The sequence below is a fragment of the Camelus ferus genome, chromosome 23 (assembly GCF_009834535.1).
Source record: "Camelus ferus isolate YT-003-E chromosome 23, BCGSAC_Cfer_1.0, whole genome shotgun sequence".
Lineage (NCBI taxonomy): Eukaryota > Metazoa > Chordata > Mammalia > Artiodactyla > Camelidae > Camelus > Camelus ferus.
The window spans coordinates 24,994,677-25,013,452 of NC_045718.1; the positions used below are offsets into that span (position 1 = coordinate 24,994,677).

At 36.2% G+C, this 18,776-nt stretch overlaps 1 protein-coding gene across 4 annotated transcripts in view; it reads right to left on the reverse strand.

The window, feature by feature from the left end:
• Window positions 1-18,776, reverse strand: part of SWT1 (SWT1 RNA endoribonuclease homolog) — a 153,233-nt gene that overhangs the window by 132,458 nt on the left and 1,999 nt on the right. For all 4 annotated transcript variants that reach the window (XR_004314480.1, XM_032466482.1, XM_014560003.2 and 1 more), the window contains exons 2-8: window positions 16,970-17,056; window positions 15,694-15,777; window positions 11,139-11,197; window positions 5,995-6,724; window positions 2,451-2,510; window positions 1,080-1,209; window positions 34-135 (exon numbers count right to left, since the gene is read on the reverse strand). Coding sequence is in view for 3 of the 4 variants with exons in the window: in XM_032466482.1 (XP_032322373.1) it covers window positions 34-135; window positions 1,080-1,209; window positions 2,451-2,510; window positions 5,995-6,724; window positions 11,139-11,197; window positions 15,694-15,777; window positions 16,970-17,047 (1,243 nt within the window). In the remaining variant the exon portion in view is untranslated. The remainder of the gene's footprint in view (window positions 1-33; window positions 136-1,079; window positions 1,210-2,450; window positions 2,511-5,994; window positions 6,725-11,138; window positions 11,198-15,693; window positions 15,778-16,969; window positions 17,057-18,776) is intronic.

An 18,776-nucleotide genomic window follows, 5' to 3' on the forward strand; every position in this document is an offset into this window, starting at 1 on the left:
GAAAATCAAAATCAATAAGTATTTTATAAATACCTGGGATTTCTGTTGTCTTCAACATTCTAACAAATTTAAGGTGATTCATCAGAATATTTGTATCAATAACAATTAGAAGCTTTTTGTCTGAAGCAGTATTTGCTAGAGAAAAAGAGCAAAGTGAGGACTTCATGACATTTGATAAGACTTGTTTAGTAACTAAAATTTTGATATCATAGAACTTTGATAGCATTCTTCAGAGAATGCAATCTCTGAAGATTTAGACGACAAAAATAAAAAATGCATTTACCCTAATTCTTAACAGAAAGAACGGTAATCAGTATTTAATTATCCACCAGTAAAATACTGTATATTGCTTATGGGTGGATTTTAAATTGTAAACTGCATGCCAGCAGTGTCTATGTTGCGCTGTATTACTGGTAGTTATGTCCTTAGGAATGCTAACTAATTTTTAATATACTCTGAAATACAATTGAAAAGATAAATACATGTAAAAGAAAGAAAACAGATAATACTAGCATTGTTATTTCATAGAGTCCTTCAAGGGTCAGATAAGTTAATGTACAGGAAAACTCTAAATAAACTGAAAAACGCAATGTGAATGTAATGCAGCATTACTATTTTAACAAATACAATTCAAAACAGTACACTGACAGATTTTGGGTAACATCTATCATTATCTTCTCCAATTGGTAAGACTAATCACAATTTTACTACATAAGTAAGAAATCCATGAGCAATTTGCATTATTTCTGACCAGGGCTTTTACACAGTTGAAAGTGTTAAAAGTTATGATTAAGAGCAAGAATAAAAGACAACTCATAACTCTGACTACTTCCCCCTGGCAAAAAGAGAAAGAGAAAATATGTCTAACTGCCTAATAATGTGAGATATATAAAACAAATGACGGTAAGGAAAATCTTTGACCTGATTCCTCTAGCTAAAAGAAATATACCATACTTTATTATTTCAAATGAGCGCATTAATATTTTTTATCTAGATATTATAAAAATTGAATGCTGGCACGTTCATTCTTAAGAAAACATAGGAGATCATAAGCATGATCATATGCATAGAGGGTATACCAGCAGAGGACTGCGCATCATCTTCCACCAAGTCAATCTCCATACTCATTAACTCTCCAGAAGGCGGGAGCACAGGTAAATCCACACTTTTTCCCACTCGTGCAGCATGGAGCTCTTCTACTATCTGCATCTAAATTACAAAAGACCTACGGTAAAATATTTTGAATGATTTTCTCTGCAGATTAATAAGAGAAGAAAGCAATTAATTCTTAATTCACTGAAGATAAGAGACAGTTTGTGGAAAGCAAAAAATTTACAAAAATATGGAAGCTGCATGGTAAAAGAATACAGATTTACAAACATACACAGGGTTTTTAAAAATAGCTCTTCTCTTACCACTTTACTCATTCAACCACCTTAGATAAGCAAATTTTTTAATAACCTTGAGTCTCAGTTTATCTATATAATAGGAAGGTTTAATGTCTATTTCCTTTTAGTATTTTAGTGATAACTAAATGAAATAATGTGAAGACCCTCATATAGAGCCTAGCGTATAATGGACTTTAAAAATAAACCAATTCTCATTCCCATTCTCACTTCAAAGTACTTTGGGAGCCAAATATGTTTTTATATGGGTGATGGCACTCTGCTTCAGATTTCTAAGACTGTTTATGAATAATCAAAAACTGAACTCTAGATCTTAATACCCTCCTCACTTAAGGGAAGTAAGTAGTTCCCTGATGTATTCTGATGCAAAGAAATTAAAATATAATCTAACTTTAGAGGTGAGAAATCTTTCTTCTTTTGCCAAGAGGCACTGACCCACAAAACAGAAAAATATTATTGAATGTCACAAATAAAAAGCAATCAATATGGTTTTAAAGTCTCCTTTAAAAAGAAAAACACAAAGTGTTCTAAGAACCTAATTTTCATTTAGGACCAGGGAACATAAAATTCTATGCAATAAATCTGAGGGTCAATCAGGAGATTCTAACTGAGAAATAAGGCAACAGGTAAAAAGTAAATATGCATGTGCTCTCATTTCCACTGAACATTTTCACCTTACTGTTAATTAGAAAAATGAGGCAGAAACATGTTGATATGATACTGCATTTTTGTCAAGCCAAGGTATAAGCATGCGAAGTGTAACTTTAAATCAAAATTCACATAACTTGAGGGCCATAGGCTCCATGCTCTTTATTCAAAACAGATTAGAGCTCATTAGAAAGAAAGGCAAAAAAGGTGACGAAGTAAATGTAAATGCTCTTCCAAATGGTTTTTCATGGCTTCATAAAATTCACATATTAAGCAGACACACCGCTGTTATTTTCATTGTACCAAGGTTATTATAGTCACTATTTTTTATTAAAATAGAAACCGTTTGACTTAATTTCACTAAAAATATTCAAAGTAAATAAAAGTATCAGTAACCTCTTGATCTGTATCTTGAATACTTTCAAGTGACACTGAAGAACATGGTGCTTCAAAACTCTGAAATGAAAAGTAATTTCATTAGTTAAGAATGAAGCATATACTGAGAGTAAGGGTTTTTCAACCTTGGTATCACTGGCATGTGGGATCAAATAATTCTTTTTGAGGGGGAGCAGTTCTATGTGTTGTAGGATGTTTAGAAGTATCTTTGGCCTCTGCTCATTAGATATCTACCCCTTCCAAACCTTGACAATCAAAAATGCCTGCATCAAGTCAGTTACCAAACGCTCCCTAAGAGGCAACATTGCCCCTAGATGAAAAATTGACCCTAAAATAGAAGAGCCTCATTGTACTAAGTCATGAAACATGGTAGAAATTCTTTAGGGTTTACTCATTCATATATACATTCCTAAAAATACTCATATTCTAAGAATAAAATGACATGTCACCCTAAGAAATATTAACAACCATGGCAAAGGTAAAAAGAACTGGCCTTCAGTGGTGGACAATTTTCATCCCAGAGTAACTGAGCCATTTCTAAAAGTGACATGACAAAATTACAAACAGAACTTGAAGATTATTACCTGGCTGAGGGGAAAAGGCTGAAAAAATGCATAACTGTACCATTTATGGGTAGAGCACCAGAGGTCTGTGTTTTATTTTTTGTCTTCCAGCAGAGATTGAAAACCTAACTTGAACTTTTCACACTACTTAAGCTGAGTGGATGAAACTACATACAGGTGACAGGAAACGCAGCAAAAGCCACTATTAAACCAAATCATAGTCTAAGAATTCTCCAAGGTAACATCAAACTCACATTATTTCACAGGAGGCTGAATGTAAATCACAGACCCTCTTTAAACAAGTGTATTTGTACGTTGCTTTATTGGGAATTCAGCTTCCACTTCTCAACATCACTCTTCACGTGATATAACACTACATACATCACACACATGGACCCATTACAACTTGACTATTCCATGAAACTGGACTTTATAATCCCTTCTCCACCTGACTTTAAATCTCACTAGATCTTTAGGTTCTCTTCAACTAAGGAGTGCTAGAGATTGTTACAGAACTTCCTGCAATGCCTGACATCCAAAGTCTTTTCATTCTTTTACCTAGAACAATACTACCCTTCACTCTCTTTCCCACAGATCACTTTTAGTGATTTCAACAAATTTTCTATTACCTGCAAATTCAGAAACATTCATGTCAGGTTTTCCCTGAAAACCCTTCCCTTACTGAAAAAATAAAGTCTTCAGTGGGCATTTAACTGTTTGCCTTTCCCTGCCATGCTTTATTAAATACAGGGATTGAGATGAAGGGGAAAACAATTACGAGGGTAACAATGGTTTTATCTGCTGGAGTGATTCCAAACTAAAAGCCTGACCATACTGCTTCCCTGATTATGTTTCAGTGGCTCTGTACTATCCACAGCATACAAGATTAAAAAAAAAAAAAAAAAAAGACAATCTTTTCCGTGAGAGATAAAGTAATCCACTGTCTAGATCCTGGCTTCCTCTCCAACTTCCTCTCCTGGAGATTCTTTACACATCTCAACTGAAGTCAAACTGAACAACTTAAGTGCCCAAGTATGCTCCTGCCAGGCAATTTCCCAACTCTGGGCCACTATACACACTGGTCATCTCCCCTGGCAGAATAACATTTCTATTCCTTGCTCCGCACATTTTCAACACCAAGCCTAAGAATCTCCACCTTAGTGAGAACTTCCTTAACGCACCTCCAAATTTATACCAACATCATCCAAATTCCTAGGGCTCTAATATTTACTTCACTGTATTTGCAATTGTATTTGTTTCCTAATCTACCTCCTTGGGAACTTCTTGAGGGTAAAAAGCATTTTATTCATTTCTAAATTCCTAGAACCTAGAAACATACTGATACATAATAGGTACCTTTAGTTAATGCTTCCTGAACTGGTAAATTTCTATCCCTGAACCTTGTAAGAATTAAGTGGGATACTATTTATCAAAGTGGCCTATAAACTATAAATCTCTAGGACATTGTTGTCAATGTTGAGGGGAGGGTGCAAAAAAAGGGGTCTATATCAAAGGACTATAAAACCTAAGACATAATTTTCTCTTAGGAAAGAGTAACAGGATTACTAAATCCAGAAAATACAACCATTTCTTTGTAAAGTACACTCTTATTTTAGGAAGATAATTATCTATTGAGAAATTTATGAGGAAAAAAAGCAGTATTAAGATGACTAGCTCCTGTAATCATGCAACAATTGCTTCCCCTACAACTTAATATTCATGCTATGTACCTCTTCTGGTCTGTGTAGTAATTCTGAACAGAGTGCAAAAGACACTGTACACTGCAGTGCAGGGATTTCTCATGCTGTGCCTTAGATGCACAGCACATGAGGAACACCAAGTAATGACACAAAGATGTTCACTGAACATACTGGAAAATTCAGATTCTTTTCTCGCATTCCACTCTAGAGAACTGACTATACAGCACAAGAAAACTGGAGCTTTCCTTTAAGAAAGCAATAAAAAGAACAAACTCAATTCTTTCCCTCCTTGGACCCCTTCAAGTTCAGCAAACAAAGAGTACCCTCTCTCAAGCTCCTCTGAGTTACAACCCCCTAGTTACAATCCCTCCATTTTCCAAAGGAAGAATCATATACTGCACCCTGTAGTCCTGATTCCTGAAAGCAGGTAGGCTCAACCACCGATTACAAGCAGTCTCTAAATTTCAGAACTTAGGAAGTTCTAAAGTTCTGAAGTTCCAAAGTTCTCTTAAAGGTAAATAATTTTATTTGCCATAGAAACAAGGCTATAGTGATTAGGTTCTCAAATTAGTCCACAAATGCTGATTTATTACACAATTTAGAAGCAAAACAGATGTGCCAAGCTTTCTAGACTGGATGTCTATACATGTAGCTCCCTGCGTCTCCCATCCCACCTGACCTTGTCTTCACCTGAATAACTCCTATTCAGTCTTCAGTTCTCAGTTTACATGTTACCACCTCCAGGAAACCTTTCTGAGCTAGTCCCTTGATGGCGCACCAAGGCCATGTTAATCCCCTGCTGTGTATTCCCATATTAGGTGATAAGCATTTATCAGACTTACTGTGGTTGCTTGTGTGTCCTCCTCATATAAGTCAGTCCCTGAAAACAGAGACTGTGATTACAGTGCCTGGCACACAGAGCGCTCAAAACATAATTTGTTGAAGGAATAGCTGTTCGGAAGATTAACCCCTGGACATTCTATGGTACCTGGAGTTGGAGACGATTCTAAGACTGCCACAGTGCTTCTCTGACGGGACTGTCTATAACTGCTTCTTTCTACATTGTTAGACTTTCCCTTCTATTTTGGATCCTTGATACTTGCTAGGATAGCTCCCTAAAAAAGTCGGAATTAAAGGGGTAAAATAAAAGAACCAAGACATATCTTCCCGACTAAACTGAATCAGCCCTCCATGATCATTATAACAAAAGCAACTCAAAACCTAACTATATTAAAACTCTTTACTAAAACCCACGTTTTAGTGGGTTTTGCACTACCTTACCTGCGTTAGGCTTTCGCTAGAAATCGAACCATCACTTTCACGACGCTCAGGATATTTTCCTTTCCACTCACGGACAGTCTCTGCATATGAGGGATCTGAAAATAAATGTTCACTTTTGTGCCTTGTCAAATTCAATGAAACCTGGGCACCTTCCTGGCATCCTGTGTTCTCTTGCTTCGCCTTTGACTTGTTAGAATCTAGACTGAAGACATTTTCTTCTACAAGCTTCTGAAGGGTATTGTGGGATTTCACTGGGATTTTGAAACTGATCTTACTTCTTCTGGATTCAAGGGGTTCCTTAATTATCTTGTTGGAATTATAATCCTGAGAAAATTGGATTCCCTTGTATTTCTCCAAAACATACTTTTCAGAACCGTCTCTAAATTTATTGTGCCTTTCTTTCTTGAATTCCTTCATCTTCTCCCACTGAGCAAGTAAACTAGGCCATTTTTTTTCACTTGGCTGGCCTTCGGCTTTAGGCTTCACATCTTTGGCAATCCTAGGACTGTTAAAGTTTTTAACATGGTCCAGCTTACTCCTAACATTTGTCAATTTAATAACTTTAAGATCTACACATTTATTTGTATCTTTTCTGGTTCCGTTTGGAGAAGGACTCTGTGAAATGATTTTACTGTCATTTGAATATGATGTTTCTTGGAGTTTAACTGGTCCTTGGGATGAAGAACTGATTCTTGGCCTCTTTCTTGGAGTGTCAGTTTCTATAGTCAGTCTGTAAAGCAGCACAGAAAACTAGGTTACATTACAGTTATTTAAGATTATATATAATGTTGCACTGCATCATTTTAGTTAGGAAATAACACAACTGGCCTGAACTTCATAAAAAGTTAGAAATGGCTACAATAAGAATGAAGTGGAAGGGATTACTCAACAAATGGTGTTGGAATAACTGGTTTGCCATTTGGAAAAAAAAAAAAACAAATTTACAGCTTTATATAATACTAGATGACATAATTCCAAATAGATTAAACACAAGTGCAAAATAATTACTATTTCCATAATTGCTATAATTCATACTAAATCCTTAAAAACCACAGTGGAAAAAGGGAACATGTAACTTATTTCTTAACAGAGAACTTCCTAAACTTAATAGCAGTGGGAAAAATCACAAAGGAAAACAGTAAATGTAAATGACTATGTACTTTAAAACTTTAGCATATTAAAAAATAATAAAGTTAAAAGAACTGGGAGATGGTATTTGCTATGTATGTGACAGCTTATTAGCCTTGGTAAATAAAAAGCTCATCAAAAAGTACTAAGACTCTAAAATAGGACATAAACGGAAAGTTAATGATAGAGAAAAAGAGAATGGCTGATCAACATTTTGCGGGGAAAAGTCTGACTTCCTAATTGCATAGACTTGCTAATTACAACAACATACCATTTTCTTCCACCAAATTAGTAAAGATTAAAAAACAGCATTAAATACTGGCAAGAGGCTGTAAAATGGACCTTCTCATATGTTGCTAGGAGAAATACAAAATGATACAACAATTCCACAAAGGAATTTGACAATATAATTAAGAATTCTAAAAATGTTCTTATTCTTTGACTTCTTGGTAATTCTCACTTTAGAAATCTACACCAAGGTGAAAAAAATCAGAAATGGACTAAAAAATAATAATGAGATACTCAATTCAGAATTATTTACAGTAGTAAAAAATCAGGTACATGGTAAATGCTAAAATTTTGGGAATGACTAAGAAACAAAGTCACTCTATCATATATGACAGATGATCATAGTCATTTCAAATGATGTTTATGGAAAGTCTTCAATGACATAACAAAACATATTGATATAATATTAAGCAGAAAACAAGCAGGGCACAAATCTGTAATACATAATGTAGTCTCAACAATTTAAATAAGCATAGTAGTAAAGCCAGAAAGAAATGTACTAAAATGTTAGAAGAAGCAATACCTAGAGGTGATAATATTTTCCCGCTTAATAAAACCAGGTATCACTTTGCAGTCAGAAAGAAAGAGGGGGGAAATTGATGTACCACAATACATTACTTTGTATCAGTAAATCCTTGAGTGCCTTCTAAGCGCCTGTTACCCTGCCGGGCACTGGGAGGCAGTGGAGGACGCATCAAACACAATCCTTAGCCCTAATTAGCTTACTGTCCAGCAGGGGAGAAAGAGATGGTAAATACGTGACTTCTCTCAAATAATCATGCAAGAGCAAACTATAAACATCTCAGAGTTCCTACAGGAACTCACCGGAGTCTTCACCTGGTTTCATTTTCTTTACTTTATCTCTTTCTATAAAAAGATTCCCTATCATTATTTATCTGTTAATGAGTAACAATAAAACTAAACTTTAATAGGACTTTGCTTGGCATTTTAATAGTATATCACAGAAGCTGGCATTATATTAAAGAAAAGTCAGGAAAACAACAAACAAAATAAAAGAAAAATCTTAATAGGACTTGCAGTTCTCTGAGTATTTTTAAATCCCTATTTTATTTGTTCTTCACAACAGCCCTATGCTGCACTATTTCACAGTCATCTATGCACCATGGTCCATGTGGTCATAATTAATAAAAACTCAACATTATAATACCTTTTTATAGGACAACAAAATTAAATCTTAAAATTACCTCTTATCAACTAGTTTTGCAAAATGCTATATTGTGATAATGTAGCTGTGTATTTGCAACTTAAAATACTAAAGTTCTGAAATCTTTTCAGACACGCTGGACATGCAGCAAAAACTTATTTTTTATAAATGACCTAGTGTAAAATCAATATTCAGTAGAAGCTAAATGTCGCTATCCTAGATTGAACTTTGTGATACAAGATTAAATCTGACATCTTTTCAAAAATTTAATTATCATAATTATTAAAAAATTAGTAGCCAAAGTTTCAAAACATGACATACTGCAGGAAATATAATTGCTTAACATTGCCAGCTGCTAGACTACTCCATTGGCCATAATAACGCACTTAGGATACTAAATTATACACTTACTTTCCACTTAGGTCCAATGAAAACTAAAGTACTTTTTGCTTAATTCTGCAAATAATGGGTCCTGATGATGGCAATACTGCCACCTCTCTAATAGTAACAGAGATACAACTTATTTCCTTTTCAACTCTTAGATTTAAGACTTAAAGATGTGGCTAATGGTTATGATGCAATTTTATGTAAGAAATCCCACAAACTGAAAGTGCACAGCTTAAATGTTTTCTGAATATTTTCAAAAGTAGACTTAAGATTGCTTTCCTGGCTTATATTTTTAATTGTTAATAAATATATCCATATGTACTGAAACCATGGATCTGGAATTGTGGTAATGGTACGATGTAACTGGCTTCCAGGATGACAAAATTCTCTCTGATTTTCCACCTGCATCTTAGCTTTTGCTGTTTGCATGTCAATTTTGGGACTTTCCGTGTAGTTGAATAGGGAGATGTTTTCAGGAGGTGCCAAATATCATAAAGAAATACTTACAACCTTACGGCAAATAAGTTTGCTTACTGCTCCAATAAATAAACCACCACAGCAAATGGACCATGTGCTCTGCGGGCAACCAATGGTTGTTGGAAACCCTATACTATTGACACTGGTGTCTCCCAAACACTGCATTACAGCTTCCTTTGGTCCAATCAGCCTTTAAAATATATAATGGCTCCTACCACATTATTTAAATACATGACAAGGCCATTCTGAGATATCTTGTATGCCATGTAGTTTGTTTGACTAAAGAAAAGGTCACAACAAGTTACACCTAGAGTACCTGCCAATATCTGAAAGTGAATGTTTAGATGTTAATAATCAAGCCAGATGCTGTGCTGTTCACATTACTGATATTGTTACCCTAATTAGGTATAATGCTAACCCACCCAACAGCATGGTCACTGATCACATGTGGGTTCGGGGATGCAGAAATGTCACTGAATTAGATATTCAACTGTTCAGCATTCCAAGGGCTGAAGCCAAATAGCAGATTTTGAGTAAATACTGAAACCAAGTTGAACTTCACTGCATTCTTAGAATGATTTAGATCCTATTCTCAAAATAATTCAACAACATTATTTCTCCCTCCACCCAAAGATGATATAAGTCTAAAGGTGCAGTAAATAGATCAGAACTCTATTTACGCTCTTATACATGGATATAAAATGAAGGCAAGAAAGTGTGTCCTGAAGCAAAAGGTAGCTGGTGAAAAATCAAGCAGTGTTTTAGAACTTAAAATAAAATAAAATAAATGGATACTAGTATAAAAGGCATTAAAAAATCTGAAAAATTTAGAAAGTAATAGTCAATATAACATGAAATTTGTGACAGAATATACTTTAACACATAACAATATAAATACAAAGTGTCACAAAAAAATAGGAGATGATTCAAAAGAAAAACTGAAGAGTCCGAGGCCAATTGGATTTTCTGTTTTTGGCAAACATTAACTGAGCTTGTCTGGGAAGCAGAATTTTTATCTATATATTCAATGCCATTTTAATTGTTTTCTCATAGCTCCTTATATTCAGAGAAATGTTAATCTTACCAACTTTTATCATACATTGTACTTTTTATACTTATTTACCCTTATTAGCGGCAAGAAATTCCTGCCCCATAAAATTCTCTGAAATTTTTATCCAAAGAACACAGAAAATGAAGGAGACCTAAAATCCATTATTCCTACCACTATTCCCCAAGTTCTCCAAGTTGTACCCACAACCTGTTTAATTAACATGGTTTTAGAGCCGTATCAATTCAGTAAGCTATATATTCTCTTCATGAGTAATGTATAAAGATGGTTTATTCAAAATTTCTAAATCAGCTTCATAACCTCTTTCATTACTATATGTAATGAAGTTATGTATCTTATAAGGGTGTGTCAAAATCAGATCACTTGAGGTAAAAATTTACATTTTATTTGAAAGTGATTTTTTAACATAGTATAAAATTCTGGTAGACTTTTTATTTCACTCAACTTTTTCTTAAATTTATAAAAATATTAAGAAAATTAAATAATCATAATCTGTGATATAGCTATAAATATCTGGATACAAAACAGTATAAATCAGAATAAAGGATTTTGCAAATCTAAATATTTTAGTCTCATAATTGTAAGCTAAAAAAGTGAAAAGGTATATATAAAGAATAAGGGAGAATTTACCTTTTCAGTTCTTGTCTTCTTTTTATATTACAGTATAGAATATCTGTATGGTCTGATTTCTGAAAGAAAAAAGGTATCATTGAGGAAATGTAAATTGTGCACCGTACTATGGTTACAGGGGAAGGAGCCTGGGGGACAATGTTTTTCCATATGTATGTGTTAGTGAATAAGGTGACACAATAATTTACTTAATCCTCCTAATATTCTTGTAAGACAGACATTATTATCAACCTCATTTTACAGATAAAGTACCCAGGGCAAAGCATCTTCCTCAATGTCCCAGAGCAGGTCAGGAGCAGGGCCATGATCTGAAACCAGCTGTCTGCCCTCTCTTTCCTGTGCCTCCCTGCCTCTCTATGTACTGGAGATACAGAGCTAGGCACAAGAAATAACATCTCTCTTATAGGGATACAGTCTCTGTCCCAAAGAGCTTAGAGTACAGTGAAAGATAAAGAGAAAGAAGTAGAAGGACAGGACCTAATGGAAAGGCCGTAAGCATCAAAGCAGGACCACAGACAGCAAGTTATAAAAACACCAACCACCAAAAAGCTGGACCACACCTAGGAAAAGAGGTAGACAAAATCTATGCTAAAGATTGAATACAGATTGAAAATAGGTTTAATTGGTAAAAGACAAAGTCATTCTAAGAAGCTGAAGATGACTAGGGCAAATTCAGCAGAGAGAAAATAAACCAGCCTAGCGAGAAGCAGAAGGACTGTTTTTGAGGAAGAAAAAAGAAAACTAGATAGTTAGGTGTGACCAAATTTAAGAGGAGCTTGAGGGATAAACTAAGTAAGTGAGGATTTTTCAACTGAGGAGAAATACAAGGAAATCAGTATTTTAAGAAGGCTAATAATATAGCAAAAATAAATGGAAATAGTTTCATTATAGCAAAACAAATTCTTAAAGACACAATTCTGCATTCATGGAACTTTTACAACTACTTGTTTTTTTTAATTGAAGTACAGTCAGTTACAATGTGCCAATTTCTGGTGCACAGCATAATGTCCCAGTCATGTATATATGCACATATATATATTCATTTTCATACAGAAGAAATTTTTTAAGTCTATTTTTATATATAGTGGTTAACATCTGCAAATCTCAAAACTCCCAAATTTATCCCTTCCCACCCTCTTTCCCCTGATAATCGTAAGACAGTTTACCATGTCTATGAGTCTGTTTCTGTTTTATAGATGAGTTTACAATGTCCTTTTCTTTTTCTTTTTAGATTCCACATATGAGTAATATCATACGGTATTTTTCTTTCTTTCTGGCTTACCTGACTTAGAATGATGATCTCCAGGTCCATCTATATTGCTGCAAATGGCATGATTTCATTCTTTTTATGGCTGAGTAGTATTCCACTGTATAAATACACTACAACTTCTTTATCCAGTCATCTGTTGATGGACATTTAGGTTGCTTCCATGTCTTGGCTATTGTAAACAGTGCTGCTATGAACATTGGGGTGCATGTCTTTTCGAATTAGCGTTCCCTCCAGATATATGCCCAGGAGTGGGATTGCTGGATCATATGCTACGTGTATTTTTAGTTTTTTGAGGAATCTCCATACTGTGTTCCATAATGGCTGCACCAAACTACATTCCCACCAGCAGTGTAAGAGGGTTCCCTTTTCTCCACACCCTCTCTGGCATTTATCATTTGTAGACTTTTGAATGATGGCCGTTCTGACTGGTGTGAGGTGATACCTCATTGTAGTTTTGATTTGCATTTCTCTGATACTTAGCCATACTAAGCATTTTTTCATGCGTCTATTGGCCATTTGTATGTCTTCATTGGAGAATTGCCTGTTTAGGTCTTCTGCTCATTCCTGGCTTGGGTTGTTTGGTTTTTTGTTATTAAGTTTTATGAGCTGTTTATATATTCTGGAAATTAAACCTCTGTCAGTCGCACCATTTGCAAATATTTTCTCCCATTCCATAGGTTGTCATTTTGTTTTACTTACGGCTTCCTTTGCTGTGCAACAAAGCATGTAAGTTTAATTAGGTCCCATTTGTTAACTTTTGCTTCCATTTCTATTGCCTGGGTAGACTGCCCTAGGAGAACATTGCTAAGATTTATGTTAGAGAATGTTTTGCCTATGTTTTCTTCCAGGAAATTTATATTGTCTTGTCTTATATTTAAGTCTTTAAGCCATTTTGAGGTGATTTTGTGTCTGGTGTGAGGGAGTGTTCTAACTTCACTGATTTACATGCTGCTGTCCAGTTTTCCCAACACATTTGCTGAAGAGACTGTCTTTTCTCCAGTGTATATTACTTCCTCCTTTGTGGAGGGTAAGTTTACCATTGGTGTGTGGGTTTATTTCTGGGATCTCTGTTCTGTTCCATTGATCCGTATGTCTCTTTCTGTGCCAATACCACACTGTTCTGATTACTGTAGTTCTGCAGTATTGTCTGAAGTCTGGGAGGGTTATTCCTGCAGCTTTGTTCTTTTTCTTCAATATTGCTTTCACAAGTCTGGGTCTTTTGTGATTCCATCTAAATTTTAGGATTATTTTTCTAGTTCTCTGAAAAATGTCATGAGTAATTTGATAGGGATCATATTAAATCTGTAGGTTGCCTTGGGCAGAATGGCCATTTTAACAATTTTGATTCTTCTAATCCAAGAGCATAAAATATCTTTCCATTTCCTTAAGTCATCTTTAATTTCCTTAATCAATATTTTGTAGTTCTCCATGTATAAATCTTTCACCTCCTTGGTCCGATTTATTCCTAAGTATTTTATTGTTTTGGATGCAATTTTAAAAGGGAGTGTATCTTTACTTTTTCTTGCTGTTTCATTGTTAGTATAAAGAAATGCAACTGATTTCTGTATGTTTGCATCTATGTTCATCAATGATATTGGCTTGTAATTTCTTTTTTGGCAGTGTCTTTGGTTTTGGTATCAGGATGATGGTGGCTTCACAGAGTGAGTTTGGGAGCATTCCCTCCTTTTCAATCTTTTGGAAGAGTCTGAGAAGGATCAGTATGCGTTCTTCTTTGTATATTTGGTAGAATTCCCCAGTGAAGCCATCCTCAGCGCTGTGTCTGCTAAGGTATGCAGGTCCACTGAAAACTCTGCACCTGCACTCACCCCCACTGTGTGCCAGAACTCCGCTGCTCCTTGCTTGACTGTCTTAGAGGTGCAGGCCCACAAAGGCACCTGCAGAGCAAATCAGTCCCCTCTGTCTGGGGCTGTAAACCAATCTCAGCCCCACCTACGAAGCTGTGGAGCCCCTGGGTAAGGATTCAGGTTTCAACCCTACCTCCGCCTGGAGCCATCCACCAGGGGATATGGTGGCTATGGCTGAGCCCCACCTCTCTTCTTGTGAGAACATTCCAGCAATGGTGTCACAGGCCAGTGGAGACAGTGGCTATGGTCCATCTGTGTTGTGCCCCTCCCCTCAATGTGCACCAGTAGTGTTGCTTCTTCTTTTATGGGGGACCCAGGCTGTTCTGTTCTGTATACACTCCCAGCCACAGCCTACAACACACTCCAGCCCCCTAAGGCTGCCTCTACACAGGTGGCCACTAGCCCTCTGTTCTCTCAGGCAGCCCGGCCTGGCCCACCCCCCCCGGTTCGCTTCTGGGGCTGGGGGTCGCAGGGACCCTTTGTGCTGGTTTCTCAGTTCTGATGGTCAAGCAGCTGCTGTGAAGTCCTCTAAGCCTCGGAGGTTCCCCTCTGACTCTGTTGCAGAGGGGCCGTCCTAGGGGAGCGCTGTTCCTCCTTTGCCACTCCCTCCCTCCCAGGACAGGTCCTGCATTAATTTCCTTTTTCTTCTTTTCTTATCTCTCCTGATAGATTTTGTGAGGAATTTTGTCTTTTGAAGTAGGGGATGTTCTGTCAAAGTACAGCAGGTGTTCTGAGAGAATGGGTGGGTCTGTGGCGGTCTCTCTTGGTGTATTCATGGCAGAGGGTGAGCTAAGAGCGTCTTTCCACTCCACCATCTTGGCACCCTCCTACTTTCTCTTATTACCCACAATTGCGCAGCAATCTGGATGCACACTTAACTCCCACCTGAATGTGGTGAGTACTTCTCCAACCACCCACGCACTAGCTTAATATGTTTAGTCTGCTGTCATTGTTTTTTATTATTTGTGAGAAGGTGGAAACAACTCTGGACTTGGCTCTGTTGCTGTACACAATTTTTAGTCCTTTGACAAATCACTTCACTTTCTGGATCTCAATTTCTGAATCAGAAAATGCAAACACTATGCTGCCTTGGCAAACTGAAAAGGAAATTGTAAAGACAAATATAACCATATATGGAAAAAGACTTAAAAACTGTCTAGATTTACATCCACGTTGTCTAATCCCACATGATAGGGTCTATCAGCACACAGAAATAGGGAACTTTATAAATGCTTTTCAGTGAGTAGCAGAAAGAAAAAACCAACTGGTTTTCTTTCTGTTGGTAATCAAAAAGTAAATATAATATAAAGAAAAAATTAATAGAAAACCAGTAGGGGAATTTATATCATAAACTTTCTAGTTGCACATTAAAACTTTAATAAATAATTTTTAGAGTTAGTCACAGTGTCTAAACACTTACCAATTTTCTCTTCTCTGATGAAGTGGATCTTACAGTGCAAGCTGAACTAGCAGAACTTGCTGAGATTTCTTCCTCCTTCTTATCCTAAGAATGGCATTTGGAAAAAAGGAAAGAAAAGCACAAAATGAAGCACAGTATAAGACAACATTGTTATTATAAATCCACATTCCTTCTACATTAATAATCAACTTCCAAGGTTCAAATGTTCAAAGGCACTCAAATTTTGGGAAGAGGAAGAGAAACTCAACTAGAAGGGAAAGTCAACTAGAAATCAGAGATCTGAGTACTCCTGAATTAGAGATGAGATGGGCATAGGTGCTCTAGCAGAAGGCCGCTGACAGCTCAGCTAAGGAGAGTGGGAGGTGGCGCTGCCATGGTAGAATTCAGTCTTCTACAAAGTAAAGCCATATATCCAGTTATTTTTCACTGGATCTTGAGTTTAAGAGCCCCAGGTCAAGTACATTTTGAGTATCATCTATCATGTCAACAGAGGGGTCAGATGAACGAAAAAACAATAAAAGTCCCTGCCCTCATTAAAGTTAGAATCTAGTGCAGGAATTTACAAATAAGCAACTAATACATTTAGTGTGTCAGATAATGCTATGGGAAAAAATAAAGCAGAGAAAAGGTCAGGAAGAGCTGGGAGGCAGGGGTGAGGCAGTTATAATTTAAAACAGAATAGTGAGAAAAGGTCCCTCTGGTAAGCTGACATTTGAATGAAGACCTAAAGAAACGAAGGAACAAACCAAGTGAGTATCTAGGGAAAGAGTTTTCAATTCAAAGGGACAAAGCCTCTGAGGCAGGAATGTGCCTGGCTAGTTGGCACAACAGGAAGCTTTCTCTACTCCTTATGTGTGTGTGTGTATACACATATATACACATGTGTATACACATATATACAATGTGTATACATACACACAAATAGAACTGAGTCACTTTGCTGTACGTGTGAAACTAACACAACATTGTAAATCAGCTATACTTCAATATATATATATTTTTTAAAGTGGGGGGAAAAAAAGATGAGGAGGAACCAGCAAAGGACACTGCCAAGTCTCTGTTTCCTCATTTGTGTAACTGGGATAATGATAGTACCTACCTCAAAGAGTTGTGAGGAATAAATAAAACAATGCAAGTAAAAAATGAGAAAAACAAATTATTTCTTTTGGGTCAGAAAAGAAGAAAATATTTACATATCTCATTTTAAAACGGAGGCATATTTTTATTACACAAAAATAAACTATAAAAAAGGGTGTCTTTAAATCAAAATTCTTACTTTATCAACATTAGGCGATGAGGTGGTGTCTTTTCTCCAAGACTTCTCCTTTTTTCCACAAGAGTCTTTGTTAGACATTTTGAAAAGCTAATACAAACATTAAAAATAAATTATGTGGGTTTTTTTTTAATTTTTACCACAACAACAAAACATTAGATATTATTCTTTCTTCATTTACACCAAGACTGGAGTTTTATAAAACGATTTCCATTTTCTATTCATTCTCAAAGTGACAGGCTTTTCTCACTGTTCCACTTTATTTCACTTATAGTCTCCCACGTGATGAACTGTTCCTCTCCTCCAGCTTCACCTATCACCTTCTTAGAAAGGACTCTCAAAACCATGCCTTTAGCCCTGACTTCTCTAAGCATCAGATCACCATTTTCAACGGCCTGCAGGATGACTGTATTTTGCCCCACCTACACCTCAAAACCCATCAGTCATAGATTTTCGTTTTCCTAACACATTCTCTGTCCCTCACGGAGTGACTTTTGGCAAATCACATACATTTTTTTTTTTGAGCTTTACTTTCATTATATGTAAAATAGAGATAACCCATCCCAGAGAATTTTTAAAGAACTCTAAACAATGGATGTAAAAATACCTTGCACAGGGTAATACACAGTAGAATCTAAAAAAATACTGACTTATGAGGTGGTCTTTTTACTAGACCCTGAGCTTCTTGAAGAGTATGCTGTGTTAAAAACTTAGGAGGTGTTCATAAATGCCTGCTGAGTGAATGAATGAATTTTTCTTCCCCAGAATATACACTGTTCATTCCAAGCCACTTTCAACTCTTACTCACTGCAGTCCCTCCGTCCACTTCCCATCCCAGTCTCATTCTTCCAGTCTTGCTCTGGATCAAGTCTATTATGTTAGTTGCTGACCAAATAACTAACCAAATAAATAAGACAGACACAGTCATTCCCTATGGCCATCCCTATGGCCATAAACACTCTGAAGATAGTGCTGGAATGTAGAGGCCAGACACTGGGAACATCAGTAGGTCCTGGGGGCAGAAAGATACAAAAGCAGTCCAGAGGCAAAGCCCGAAGGAGAGTTTCTTGCTGGTAGGACACGTATTGAGACTCTGGCCATAACAAAGGCTAGAAACCAAGCAACTGCAATCACTCCTGATGAATCATGACAGTAAAGTGAAATTGTATAAGAGAATGATCAATTATACTAGATAAAACTTTCAGAATGTTCTGATGACTATAGGAGAAAGAAGAAAAATTCTGAAACTAATAGAGAATCTAATAATAAAAATTAATAAAAGAACAGCCCAATAGAATTCTAAGCACAGATTCTAAATTACCCAGAAACTTTGCTTTTTAAAATAATTTATGGCAATAATTGAATTCAGTGGAGCTTCCAGAGTAGAGCAATAATCTTCATTTCCCTTTCCTGTTTCAAGGATTCCATTTCATGGGGGGAAAAGGTACAAGAGAAAACAACAACCTCCATGAAATGAACTGTTTAGAGCCAACAAACTGGTTATGTTACAATTTAAACCCATTCATGTTAGTATGATGTTACTTTGAACACAAAGAACACTAATTTAAATCTGCTGCCCATGAAACAACCTGGAAAAAACTCTGCAGATAGTGGATTGTCTGAGGAAAAACACCTCTACGTTTCCTATGACAAATGTTTTATATTTATATTGGTGTGAAATTCATACTAATATATGGAAATGAAAATACAAACTAAATGAAGGGAGACTGCCCGTATTGGCCAGCCTACAAAATGACTCCTGGCTCCTGATAATCCCTGTTGCCCGGTAATTACAGCATATGTAGTCCCC